Genomic DNA, 13,997 nt, shown 5'->3' with positions numbered 1-13,997 from the left:
ATGAGGGGGCTGTGAGGGGAGGGCAGGCTGACTGTTCATTGGTTGTCAGCGGCGGTTTCCACGGCAACCTTATCAGGTTGTACACAGTCTGAGTAGGCTTTGGTGGCGAGGCTGATTTATCTTGTGAGCGTAATACGCTTCCTGCTAACAAAAGAAGCCTATGAAAGCATTGCTTTAATGAAACTTCCATTCCTCCTCCCTGCCGCTGCTGCTGTCGCTGTCAAAAAAGCACAGCTGTTTTTAGAAACGTGCGGAGAAGGAAGCACCCGGTTTCTCTTTCCCCTCCTCCTTTCTTCCTCCCTCCCTCCCTCCTTCTGTCCCCATCTATATATTTTTTGCTGAAGCGTTAGTACACATTGTGAGGTTGTTGTTTTTTTTTTGTTTTGTTTTTCCTATCTTTCTGCTCCTCAATGTTTTCTCGGTACACTGGGGATAGGAGGGGGGGTGTGGTCAGGTCTTCTTACCTCCGTCGCTGAGCCAGCGTCAGTTACCTTATTATCTGGGTCACTTCTCTGTAGGGCCTGTTTTTAGTCAATGTTGAGATCTCTTCAAGCTGAGCCTAATATCACGGGGTCAGACACTAGTCACCTTTGACCTCATTGCTGTGTCAAAGCACTTTTACTCAGGTGTATAAAGTCAAATAACCAGGTAAGAGGAAAGTGTTTGGGTCTGTACAGATTTTGTTTAAATGTTTTAGGAGGCCCTTTCCAAGGGTGATGCTTTTTTGGTCATCTTAAAACATGGCTGGAGGGGGGAGGCAACTGCAGTCTAAGCGACTGTGGTTATGTCTAATATGTGGAGGGTCAGGAAGGTCCAGGCAGACAAATGTTAATGTTGTGGTGTTGCTGACAGTGTGTGTGTGTGGGGGGGGGGTCATTTTAATATCCTCTGTGTTTGAATCACAGCATGCTATACATAGCCTTTTTTGTGTGTCTCTGATCTGTCGCTCTTGTCAGCCAGCACTGGGCGTAATCCCCACACTCTGATATGAGATTGGGAGGAGAGAAATGGGGCTGAAGCCAGAGTGTGGTGAATCAGTAGACAACGACAGGCTGGTTCCTCTTTTTTTTTTTATGCACTGTTTTGTGCCATTTGTCTGAAACTCCTTTGGATCCCATTATAAGTATTCAGCAGACATAGCGTGGCATGGGGAGGCCACGCTGGCTGGCAAATGGGAATTCAATGTGGCTTTGGATGTTCATGTGATGGGTTTCTTTTTTCCCCTTTCCTCTCACGGCAGTATTGGGGTCATCTCTATTACCACTATCTGGATGTCTGCAATATATCTAGGCAGATTGTCTGTGCGTGTGTGTGTGTGTGTGTGTGTGTGTGTGTATAAATTGTGCACATTGTGCCGTATCATCAACCAGAATTCCCCCAGGAGGTCAGGGGTCAGACCACTGATTTAGCAGTGCGTGGAGCTCACTCACTCTCTTTTTCCCTTCCAACCATTTCCACAAAAGGCTCTCTCTCTCTCTCTCTCTCTCTCTCTCTCTCTCTCTCTCTCTCTCTCACTCTTTCCAGTCAGCCAATTAGAGAGGAGCACACTCCACCTCACACTTCCTCCTCGCCAGTAACTTAGATTGAATCCTCCCTGGAGGGCTAAGCCATCACGTCTTCTCTAAATGGTGCTACGGGCTCGGACTTCTTATGTGACAGTATCGGAGATAATTCCGTTCTCCGCGGTGGTCAGGCACTGCTAGATTGTTTTGATGCCGGAATAACGGCCCAGAGGGACAGACAGGGTCAGACCAGAGACCGGCTCGGGCGGTAGGCTTCGTTATTGGTGGCGAGAGCTTCGACCGTGTGGTCGGCTTGACAGCTGGAGGAGAGAGGTCGGGGGAGAGTGTAGGAAGTCCAGCGTAGACAGAGGATAATGACCAAAGTGTGTTTGGCTCTAATTGGTGGATGTGAGGGGGATGGCAGGAGTTGGTATGGATCATGCCTATTACAGACGAAGGTGAAATTCGTGTATCCGTCATGGGGGTAGATTATGAGATCTGGGACATGAGGCTTCGCTGGCATAATCACTACAGTACTTATGATATGAAGGAAACACTTTCATCATAACTTTGAGGAAATGATATATGCAACTCGGCTGGTTTCGAACATCACATGGTGGCACTAGTTGGCTTTTGAGGAAACACCACTAAAAACTTACCCACTTTCACATACGTTTGTATTGTCTGATTTTTTTTTTTTTTTTAATAAAATACTGAACCATCCTAAAGAGGATCTTCCTGCTTTTTAGCATTAAACAGCGTCAGCTCATCCCAGGATTGAAGTTCCTCTGTTTGTGGAAGCGAAACGGAGGAGTATATTTAGATGTGCTGTAGCTGAACTCCTCCCTAGTGAAGATGATGTTTGTGGAGCCAAGCTGACTTTTCCTTTGTGTAATCCGTGTTCCGTGTGCCGAAATAGCTACGCCGTGAACTGTTTTATTGCGCTCAGAAGAAGCAAGGACATAATGATAACGCTCTATACAAGAACTTGAGAAATGAATGATTCTGACTCGCTCTGGTAGTCCATTGATTAAAAAAAACCAAAACTGTTTGTCACAAAGTGTAAAGCTGTTGGTACAAGCTGACCTTGAGTTTGCCGTCATAGACGAAGATTCACTTACGTTTATATTTTTTCTGATATTTGCTTACACCTGTTTCACAGTTTCAGAAAAATGCCACCATACCCCAAAACAATTTACTTATCATTGCCCATTACAATATGATTAAAGAAAAAAAAATGACTTGTTTGAATGTATGTGAGAAATAATTGTATGTATGTAAGTACTTATTTAAACCAACACCAGCATTAAGACATATAACACAGATGTGCATGTGGCTGTATAATTACTTGATTTCTATGTCAGTAACTGTTTGACCTTGGCAATAGGAGATGATTGACATACTGCTGGCGTGAGTGAAATGTTTAATGTGACGATTCTCTTTGAAAGGTAAGCACCATTATGAACAGGTCCATGTGTGAGGTGGCCCACGTCAGTGGTTTGACCTTAAAACTGGTATTTTGGTAATTATGTGCTATTGCGTCGATATCAGACAATGCACCCGTGATGGTCTCCACCTGAACAACAACATTCACACGAGTAACGCACGCGTACATGAAATATATTGAATAAAAATAAATGTCGCGAATTAATGAAAGCATTGGGCATGGGATGTCCCTTTTTAAACTCCTTAACCTCACTTTCTTTGTTATGTAATACAGTTTCTTTTCTCTCTCTGTGTGAAGGGAAAAAGGCTGAAATCAGGAGGGGATTTCTTGAGAGCAGGAATGTGCCTTGTTGGGCTGCGGTAATGATTGTTGTCAGACTAGAGATTTGAGTATTTCTGTCTAATCCTTTGCTGTATTTTATTTATGCAGAGGAAGAAGATGCCGCTGGATCTGAACATGGAGGAATGTTTGGGGACTAGAAGATGTCACAATGCCAGAAAAGAGATTTGGAATTCCTGGTGTGAAGAAATTGGTTTATGGTATGGCTTATGGAATTGTCCGTGTTTTCTTTGAGGTTTATGGCTTCTTACAATCCCTGCAATTTGTAGCATAAAGACAACATCACCAAGACTGTCTGTCATACACAATGGACAACAGATGAAAAAAAAAAAAAAAAAAATTAAATGTATTATTGAAAATGAATTCATTCCGGCAAAAACAAGACCGCGGAAAAGATGGCTAATTTGACACAAAATATTTCAAACCGTCATACAATTATAGATTTCTTTGAATAAATTAATGAGCATACATTTTAAAATTGTTTTAAATAGAAGTGTTACTTAGAAATGTTACTTATTGATCTTTATAACATTAATGAATTTGTAAATAAGTATATGTATGTATGCACACTTGTGCTTTACGACATGGATCTCACCTTACTCATCTCTCTCTCTCTCTCTCTCTTTCTCTCTCTCCCTCTCTTCTCAGCCATAAGGCAAATGGAAAATATTTTTTTTTCTTTCTGGTTTACTCTGTCCTTTTTTACAACACATTTTCTCAGTTAAAGCCTAGAAACTGGCGAACAGTGATATTTTTGTGACTTTGTGACTTGCTCAACTGGCTTGGTTATTTTATCGGATAACCAGGGCGGAGGAAGCAGACACCGAATAACCTACGGCAACCCTGCAGGGTTTTTTATTTTTCTCTTTACTGTGCCCTCTGCGGCTTTGTTATGTTATCGCTCTTCCAGCCAAATGTCCCACCTTGTGTAGGGTCTTTTTTTTTTAAGACTTTGCTGCCATCCAGTGTCTGTTGAGCTGGATGTCTTGAAACCATTTTTTAAACCTGGGAACTTCTGTTGAGATACAAATTCTCAAAATCACATTCACATTGAATTGTTGAGGCGCCATTCAACAATGCGTAAATTCTCCAGCAATTCTCTTGTTCTGTTTTTTTTTTCTTTTTCTTTTCCTTAAATTCTGGTTAAACTAATATATCTCAGCAATCGTTCATCGTTCGAGTTACCTGCTGGAGCCAGCGCGGCCGCCTCCGCCTAATCTCTTTACTGCCACCTAGTGGCCAGTACAGGTACTGTTGATGCCCTTTTTTGATTGCGGTTTAAATGATTACTTGTAATACAATGACGACAGTTGACAGTTGACCTGATGACCGTTTCATACAGAACACGTAATAAAAATAAACTAAAATAACTACCCCTGAATTTTGTGGATAAGTACATTCCCTAACCCTTGTTTTGCACATTTATACTGTTATCTATTGTTACCAAATGAACAAAACGTAATTGTCCTCTAAAGCAATTAGAACTGGCGACTGCAGTAATTCTTCAATTTATTTTTATCCAAAGGATATCTACAGTTAATTATGATATTTTAAAGACATGTAAATATCTTGATTGGAATCTGGCTAGTTTATGCGACATTAATATTTTCAAATACGCCTCTACATCAGTGTGATGGCCATGTTTTAATCAGTTATTTTAAAATTGATATCTGTTCATTTTTTATCATCATAAATTTGTGGGAAGGAATAGTTTGGCTGATAATGTTCGTGAAAACACTGCCATCGATCCCTCTTCTGCATCTTCATTGGTTTATGCGTGTTTTGGATCTCCTGTACCCCTATCTTAACGACTAGCTATACACAGCAGCGGAATAAAACAGCCTTTGGTTTTCAAAGCATTCAAACAATGTCCTCAAGTTTTCTCCTGATAAAAGTTAAGCCATCATCTGTCATATTATTGTTGTCCTCATGAAAGAGAAGCTTTTCCTCAGCACAACCGGCGATGTCAACTCATTTCCCTCACCTCCACTGCTCTGTCGTAGTCTAACGGACAAACCAAGCTAGATTTAGACCGAAATATTCAAACTGAATGGCTAATCAGTTCAGACAAAATGTTCAGACTTCAGGGCTCTTCTTGAAAGAGAAGATCCCTTCTTGATCTGTCTAGGAGTTGAGCACACAGTGGAAGATTCAACTTTTTCCTCCTGCTCTTTGACAGACTTGCCTCAAGACTCTGTGACCAAACAGTTTCTTTCCTCAGCAGTTTTTTGCTTTTCCCTTACCGCTCAGTTTAGAAGAGAAGAAGGCCTGACCCCCCCCCCCCCCCCCCCCCCCCCCCCCCCCGAACTGTCTGGGTGATACCAAACACTGACCTTTTCTCCACTGCAGGGGATAAACAATACTACATTTTTTATAAGCCCCCCCCCCCCCCTTCTTTTTTTTTTTTTTATTTGTGCCCCACTTCAACTTTGGGTTCATGTAGTAAACTTTACTGGTAAAACCAGACTCAGAATTCAGCCTGCGAGTCCAGACCAAAAAAAGAGCATTTTTCTTAAAGGGGTACAAAAAAAAAGTTACGAACTGACAACTACAGAAAAGTTTGGGGGTTTTTTTTGGTTCCCTTACCTGTTAGTCTAAAACTACACGAGATGTTGAAAATACAAAAAGAACCATAGACAATTCAGTTACAAGGTCGTGTTAAGACAGTAGTCTAATTAAAATACATCTGAAGACTAAAACGTTTCAGATCTGTAGCTGAAATAAAGGACTCCAAAAATTACATTACTGGTCGTTTAAATTCTCTCTGAGTGTCAATAATACACTTTCCATCCATTCTGAGGTGTGTGAGGAGAACGGAAGAAAGATGAGGTCATAATCGTGCAAAACGTTTGTTATATAGTAGAATGGCATAACATCCCGATATTTTGGAGTGTAAAACATCATTTAAAAAAAACAAGAACAAAAAAACGTGAGACAGAGTTAGTTCACATTTTTTAATAACATGGCACAATTTACATAACACAAGTTTAGATGAGGGGCATGCTGAAGGTTCAGTCGCTTCGCCTGTTTGCTTTTTTTTTCTTTTGTACATGATCTAGAAAGGACTTCATTTTTTTGTTTTTTTTTAACGTACATGATAAACAGCAAAAAAGTTTTTTTTTTTTTTTTGTTAACAATCTCTTTGCAATACTTATTTGACTAACCACTACTGCTCCAGTGGACATTTTAATGTTTGAATAAAATAAAATAAAATTAAAAAACAAAAAACAAACAAACAAAAAAAAAAAAACCACTGCACAACATCTGAATCTCACAGAGTTTGAAGCGTACAACTAACCCTTCAGTGGACTACTAAAATAGATCTCTTCCCGTTCAAAACAAACTGTCCATCGCTGTTTTCCACTCACTTTTTTTGTCTTTTTAGATTTTTGCAGATACAACAACTTCAGGATAGCACTTTGATACACTGTCAGACCAACAGGGAACTAAGTTTTCATTTCCATACACAAACTTTACACTCCTTTTAATGAGGACATGAGCAGATCGTTGTTATGTTTGTGCTGTGTTCTCTCCAAAACAAGTTTGTTTTGTTTTGTTTTGTTTTTTCTTGTTGTTCCTCGATTCAAAAATGAAACAGTGATGTATCTCTCCTAACTCTTTTAACCAGCGACAAAAGTTCTTCAAAACATCCCTACATCAAACAGGAGCTGTAAGGAGTGTCACCAGACATTTACACACCTCCTCCTCACTCTCCTCCTCACTGAGAGTGAATTCTGAGGATTGGTGGAAGAGACTTGACTATTGTTAAAGAGGGAGAAAAGAGAGACTTGTATTTTCTGGTATCTGGTTGGTGAGGGGACTGGCTTTGGCAGCACAAGTTGTGGAAAGAGGACAGCTCAGAGAGTGAAGTGTGTGGATGATGGAGAAGGCTGTTTGGAAAAAATGCTGGCTTTGTCTGAGAAAAGCCCGTATGATTTGCATAGTTGAAAGGGTGAGAAGTGGTCTTCTGGAACAATGCGAACCGTTGAAAAAAACCAAAAAGAAAAATTACTAGCTTTTTGAGCGCCGAGCTAAAAAACCAACAAACAAACAAACTGCAAAAACAGCAAAAACAAAAACAATAACAAAAAAAAAAAAAACAGAAAAACCAAAACAAACGACATCAACAGCAAAAAAAAAAAAAAATCCATCCCAAAAGGCGCATCCTCCGTTTCTTTCTCAGATCTCTGTCCTCTGTGTACAGTTGCTTAAAAGTAAAGCTTTCAGAACACCCATTTGCATATTTGTACCTTGATTTTTGTCCTTACGGAGTGAACACATTGACTATACATATATCTACACATTTTGCCTTCTTGCAATTGTATTGAGGTACCTGTACATTCCAAAAGAAAATCATCTTTGAGTGAGTGGCTCTCTTGAGATCTACATTTTCCAATTGCTCAGGAGCAGTTCACTGTACAAATGACAGAATACACAGAAAGGCAGGAGCAAACTGGATTAAAAGGTTAACGTAAAATCCCAGTTTTGTTCGGTAATATCGTCCCGTTTGTTTTGTTTTGTTTTGTTTTTTTAATTTCGTTTTCGCTTTTGTACAAAAATCCTTTAGTAAGTCTCACATTCTATACACAGCTATAGTACACTCTTCTTTTGCCCCGGTGCTAAGTGCTTTGGTTCAGGTCCTTTTTCAGTCCTTTCAGGCACTGATCCTGGGCATGATTTTGTGTGTGTCTGTGTGTGTGTTTTGTGTGTGTTTTGTGTGTGTGTGTGTGTGTGCGTATGTGTGTCCCTCCTCACCGTGCCTCAATGTCTTTGTGTGCATGTGAGGGAGGTCTGTCCCTGATGTCTGTGCTCAGGGGCGTAGTCCGTCGTGGAGAGCCGGGCCGGGCACCCAGGCTGGGAATGAGAGGGGGCGGGGCACTCAGAGAAGCTGTGGGCGGGGTTTTGTTCAGGATGCCGTTCTGATGGGCGGAGGCCGCGGCAGCGGCGGCGGCGGCGGCGGCGGCTGCTGCGGCGGTGGAGGGGCTGACCCTGGGGTAGTGCATGCTGGGTAGGCTGGGGGCCATGAGGCTCGGGTGTGGCAGGTGACCGTCCAGAGCCGGGTGGTGTATCGGGTGGAGACGCCCGTGCTCGTAGTCCTCTCTGAGCATGTGCAGGCGCTCCCTCTCCTCGAGGTGAGCTCTCTCCTGCTCCCGGCGCTGCTCCAACGCCAGGGCGTGTGGGTGATCCCGGTTAAAATCGTGTGGCTCCCGGTCCCGGTACGAACGCTCGGCCTCGTAAAGGCGGGGCCCCGCCAGCCGATGCAGCGGGTCGTTCCGCAACAGCAAGTCCCGTGCCAGAGGGTCCCGTCTGTGGAGGTCCAGGCCCCGGTAGGGGTCCCTCATAGGGTCCCAGTGGAAGGCTGGATATGGAAAACGGTCGGCCCCTGGTATGGGGCTGATGCCCATAAAAGGGGCCACCATGCGAGTCCTCTCCAGGCCGCTGATACTGTTCATGGGGTGAACGCTGGCCATGCCCATGGGCACCGGCATGGAGGTGGGTGGGTGAAGGGTGGGTGCTGGTGGGGCGGTGGGAGGAGGCTCCGTGGACCTCTCGGTGGGTCCGTCCTGCTCCTCCTTTCTCTCCTCCTTCACTTTTACCTCGTTGTTCTTTTTCGGAGGCTCGCACTGGATCTCCGCCTTCTTCTCCAGCACCTCCCTCCCCAGACCCCCGTTCGGCCGCTCCAGACCCCCCGGCCGCATGTAGGGTGACGTGGTCAGCCGGCTGGAGGGCTTGTCCTCCGACATCCGCCCGTCGTGGATGATGGGCGTGTCCTTGTCGTTATGGTGATTCTCTTTGAGCTTGTGCTCCTCCGAGCTGGTCTCTTTCCAGTCGGTGTGCTCTCTTTCCCGCTCTTTCGGTTTGTCTTTGTCACGAGACTCACTGGGCGGCAGGTGGTTCCTGGTGGGTTCGGACGGGCGGTTGTGACCCAGCAGACTGATGGGGTTGACTGGGATAGGGGACGGGTGACTTTGGTGACGTTTCTCCACGACATCTCTGGAACACACGGATCAAAAGCAGAGCATTAAACACAAATCCAATTTGCATCACGACTTTAATCAGTGACAGGTTTTAATGTGTGTGTATGTTTGGAGTGTAATCCTCTCAGCAGCAATTACTAAATTAATGAAATGTACAGTGAGTAGTAAAGCCCTAATAAAGCCCTAATTAAATATTCGAATCACCTAAAACATTTTCAGCAAAATAGTTTTAAAGAGACTTTTCCCAGACAGCCCGATAAATCTACACCTGTGGCTTTCAAGCTGAGAAACTTGAGAAACCCGCGTTACCCACCGTTCCTTGTCGTCCTTGTTGACGGAGGAGTCTCGTTTGTCCGAGTCGCGTTCTCTCTCCCTGTCCCGGTCGCGATCGCGGTCTCTCTCGTGCGAGCTGACCGAGGCGCTCCGCTCCGAGTCTCCGGGTTTGAGCCAGGGTGGGGGTGTGGGGAAGGAGGGTGGGGTGCGGTGGAGTCTGTTCCATGGCTCATGGCTCCCGCTGAAGTGCTGTTGTGCATTGGGTGCATCTTTGTGGCCAAACACCGAGTTGGGCGCTGAGGAGAGAGACAAACCAAAAATTAAAACAAAAATAAAAACAAAATGAAAAAAAAAAATTTTAGTGATGTTCATGCATGATCTAGAATACCCTCTTTACAATGGGATGAAGGAATACTTTAGAACAAAGTGACAAAGGATATACAATTACACAGCTTCACAGATGTTTGCAAAGTTCAAGGGAATATCAGGCTGACGGTTAATAAAAGCGACACGTACTGGGTGCTGACCCGGTACGAACCCTGCTGATGAGTAAGTATGAGAGAGAGAGTTTGGTGATGACTTGAGATAAGACCTTTGTGATGAAATATTTAAGAGACTTTGGTGAGAGTACTCACTCAGTGCTGGGTTTCCCAGTCCACCGAAGGCTGAAGTGCTTAATGAGCCTAGACCTCCGAACGAGGGCGGTCTGCTGAAGGGCTCTGCACACGCACGCACGCACACACACGCGCACACACACACACACACACACACACAGAATTATACACCTGACTACACTAAAGATGGTCATAAATGGACTCTCATAACTGTGAGAATAGAGCAACATAAAGCCTTGCATTTCTCAAACTATAAAAACATTACACCTCTAATGGCTTTATCTTTGCGTTTGATTATGCAATGAATTTATACAATATCATAATAATTACAACTTTTACGCTCCATTGCATAATAAAATTATTTGCACTTTCTCGAAAATCAAATCTTCCCTCAAATACACTTTCTCATTTTGTGCTGTTTCAGTTTCAATAAATCATGTCGTGTAAAATGTGGACATTGACCCACAGGAGTTTGTCTTCTCAGGCAGGGACAAAATTCTGCCCTGAACTTTGCAGCACATCAGTGGAGATTCTTTGTTCAAAATGCTTTACAATCCAGGACTAGATACAAAAACTGTGTTTTTAATAAGCTTAAACCATACAAGTTTGTCGAGCAGGGACAACAGGTGGAAGTGGATTTTTGGGGTGAGAATGAAGTGGGGTGGGGGGTGTCCATGCAGGTGCCGTGAGGGTTCTCTGGGTTCTTACCTAAGTGAGGTGCAGGGGTAAGGAAGTTGCTGGGGTGGTGTGGAGGGTGTCCGAAAGGGGTGGCGGAGGGGTGTGTGGAACCTGACAGGGAAGAAGAGAGTAAGCAGAGCCTTCCAAACACTTGCCTTCGCTTGACAAGGCTGCAATATGAAAAACACTGGCTTGTTCTGATTGGCTGGGAGACCTGAGCTTACAAGCCTGTCATGTTCTTACATTCTGGGAACCATCAACTTTATTCAAACAATCCCTGTGGCCTGGCATTAACTCAAAATATATTTGATGGACCTTTCCAGGCAGTGAGGCCCACACTCCATCTGACTCTATCTGATAGTCATGCGAGGCCTTCGGCGTACAGTTTGAATATCTCATGTCATGCACCACTGTGCAGGGGAAAGAATAAGGTGGGAACCAGGTATGTGTTCGTTTGTAACAGGGTTGATGTGTTCATATGTAAGAGGGTTGTGCTCAGCTCTGAACGCTGATGTCGTCTCCTGTCTGACATCTCGCCCTCTGTAATAGAGATCTGTCAAATTGAACGACTGTCAAATTTATGTCATTTACAGTCAATTAAATTCACTCCCTGTCATTTGATTCTGACTACAAATTCTGTGCTGTGTGGTGAGGACGATTGGGTTAAAATTCAAACTCTTGAACTGTTTGCTAAGATCAAGCTAAGATCACTTCTATGAGTACAACGCTGGTGTGTGATGGTGAGCGAAAGCACGAACCATCTGCCTCAACACAATGTAACACAGGTCATGCTGGGAGGACACAGGAAGAAGCGTAATATGGAGATGGAACTTCAACAGAAATTTCAAAACTCTGACAGCTAAGATGAACACCTGGTTGAAGCCCTGTCCTACAGTGCACAGGTGTGTCCTATCTCTGTGATTTATTCTTCATTCCACTGTGGATTACAACCGGACGTGTTTCCTACGGCAGATGTATCAGCCTTGCCCCCTGACTCTTCCTTACCTCTCATAAAGGCTTAATGGCACTCGGGCACCTCTATAGATCTGTCTATCATTGCTGTTGCATTGCTTAAAACATATAACCTCATCCAGTGCCGCTGAGCTCACCAGCCGGCTTTGAACACTAGCCTTATATATACCAATCAAGATGACTGGGATGCAAGGGAGGAGCTTCACAAGTTTATTGGCAACTGACCATTCCAAATCCATTCCAAATTCAGGGAGAGAATGAGGACAAAATAATAATAATAATAATAATAATAATTAGAAAAAAAGGCTACTTTGATGGCCGTGTTAGGTTTTGTTTGCTTCTTTCACTTACCTGCTGCTGAGAACAGCGTGGCGGGCCGTGCCAAGTCATGGGGGTGATGGATCGCGCCAAAGAGGCTTGGGCCCGGGGGTCGACTCAGGAACTCTGGTTTGAGGCCAAAGTCCAGCTTGTGTGGGTCGACCTGCATCTGCTGCTGAAGAACGCCAGACAGAGAGAGTGCCACATTAGAAACCCCTCTCTCCGTTTTTTTACCCCCCCCACCCCCCCTCTCTATGCTCATTACAAATGACCCAGTCAGGACTGGGAGAGCGCAGTCACAGAGGGCCTGAATGTCTATGGATGACAGGTTTAAACCAGCTAAGCTTCACTTAAAACCTAATCAATGGTTTGGATGGGTTTATGGGCGCAGATGAGAAACAGCTGTGAACTCTTCAGACTTCGCGGACAGCTTTTTCCAACATCTGGTGTTGCGGCATACGCGTTCAGTCATAACAAGTATTCTCAGTCTCATTTTGTCTTAACTGTGCTTTATTTAACAAGACCAAAGTAGTGCTATGAACAGCACTAAAATCACGATGACACAATGGACTCATTCAAAGTTGTTTTTCAGTTCAAAGATCAGTCAGTTTCAGTCAAGATAAATCAACATTCTCTTTTGGGAGTTTGAGACACTTTTCATTTTGTTTTTACTGAGTCAGTGAATGACACAGGGAGGACAGCTGGGATGCCTGTACCCATATGATCATGTCTGTTTAATTCAGAGATAAATGTGGAGTGTACTGAGGCCAGGTACCCTGGCATGTAAGGCAGTGTGGGAGGCAGGAGTCAGTGTGGGAGACAGGAGTCAGTGTGGGAGACAGGAGTCAGTGTGGGAGATAAGAGTCAGTGTGGGAGACAGGAGTCAGTGTGGGAGGCAGGGGTCAGTGTGGGAGGCAGGAGTCAGTGTGGGAGACAGGGGTCAGTGTGGGAGACAGGAGTCAGTGTGGGAGATAAGAGTCAGCGTGAGAGACAGGGGTCAGTGTGGGAGACAGGAGTCAGTGTGGGAGGCAGGAGTCAGTGTGGGAGACAGGAGTCAGTGTGGGAGGCAGGAGTCAGTGTGGGAGGCAGGAGTCAGTGTGGGAGGCAGGACTCACCTTTACTTTCTGTTGATGGTGATATGTCTGCCAGGCAATATGGACATGCATGGCGCACCACTTCCCCGGTTTCTAAAAGAGAAACAGACAAAAAAAAAAATCTTAAAATGCTGGACTGGGCTCTGGCTATTTCACTTCATTTTCATGTCTCACTCCTGCCTTCACAAAATGGGAGACACTGGTAGTTTCCTCAGTTGTTTGGATTGTATGTAATTCAGTTTGTCATGTCTCAGTTTCAGGAGAATTGAAAAGACTCTATATATCCCTACACACACACACACACACAATACATATGTGAGGAGGACAGACTTTCTATACGTATTATCTCTTAGCTGGAGGCCATGGGATGTGCAGCATAAGGACCAGAGCTAATTAAAGTGAAGGCACTGCTACAGTCAGGTGACATGTAAGGTGTGAGAGTGCTGTAATGAGTTTTCCCCTTCTCCTACAGGGCTTTAGTGAGAAACACACTCTAAGACTAATGAAGAAGTCTTACCCTGAGAATAGGCCGGAAAGGATCCGTCAACTGGAAAGAGAGCGAGGGGGAGAGGGAGAGAGGTAGAGGAGAGAATGAGTTAGAGAGTGGATTTGCTTACAAAGCTGTCACTCAACACTTTTAATTAGCAACTGAGCGTCGCTTCATTACTGACAAAATTAAAATGTCCAAATTTCCCTTTCTAATGAAGCATTCCAGGGAATAATTAGGCCAGAGTTTCACGAATTTTTCTTTCCTCCACGGCCTGCATACCAACGCAGACGAG

General features: G+C 44.2%; 1 protein-coding gene across 1 annotated transcript in view; it reads right to left on the bottom strand.

Moving 5' to 3' along the window:
• Positions 1-8,039: 8,039 nt before the first annotated feature.
• Positions 8,040-13,997, bottom strand: part of auts2a (activator of transcription and developmental regulator AUTS2 a) — a 273,349-nt gene continuing 267,391 nt past the window's right edge. Inside the window, exons 12-18 of the mRNA XM_030792745.1 lie at positions 13,733-13,762; positions 13,237-13,308; positions 12,155-12,296; positions 10,862-10,942; positions 10,175-10,258; positions 9,580-9,835; positions 8,040-9,282 (exon numbers count right to left, since the gene is read on the bottom strand). Of these exons, the coding sequence (XP_030648605.1) occupies positions 8,040-9,282; positions 9,580-9,835; positions 10,175-10,258; positions 10,862-10,942; positions 12,155-12,296; positions 13,237-13,308; positions 13,733-13,762 (1,908 nt within the window). The remainder of the gene's footprint in view (positions 9,283-9,579; positions 9,836-10,174; positions 10,259-10,861; positions 10,943-12,154; positions 12,297-13,236; positions 13,309-13,732; positions 13,763-13,997) is intronic.

Source organism: Chanos chanos, chromosome 15, assembly GCF_902362185.1.
Source record: "Chanos chanos chromosome 15, fChaCha1.1, whole genome shotgun sequence".
Classification (NCBI taxonomy): Eukaryota; Metazoa; Chordata; class Actinopteri; order Gonorynchiformes; family Chanidae; genus Chanos; species Chanos chanos.
This window is presented reverse-complemented; position numbering and strand designations above follow the sequence as displayed.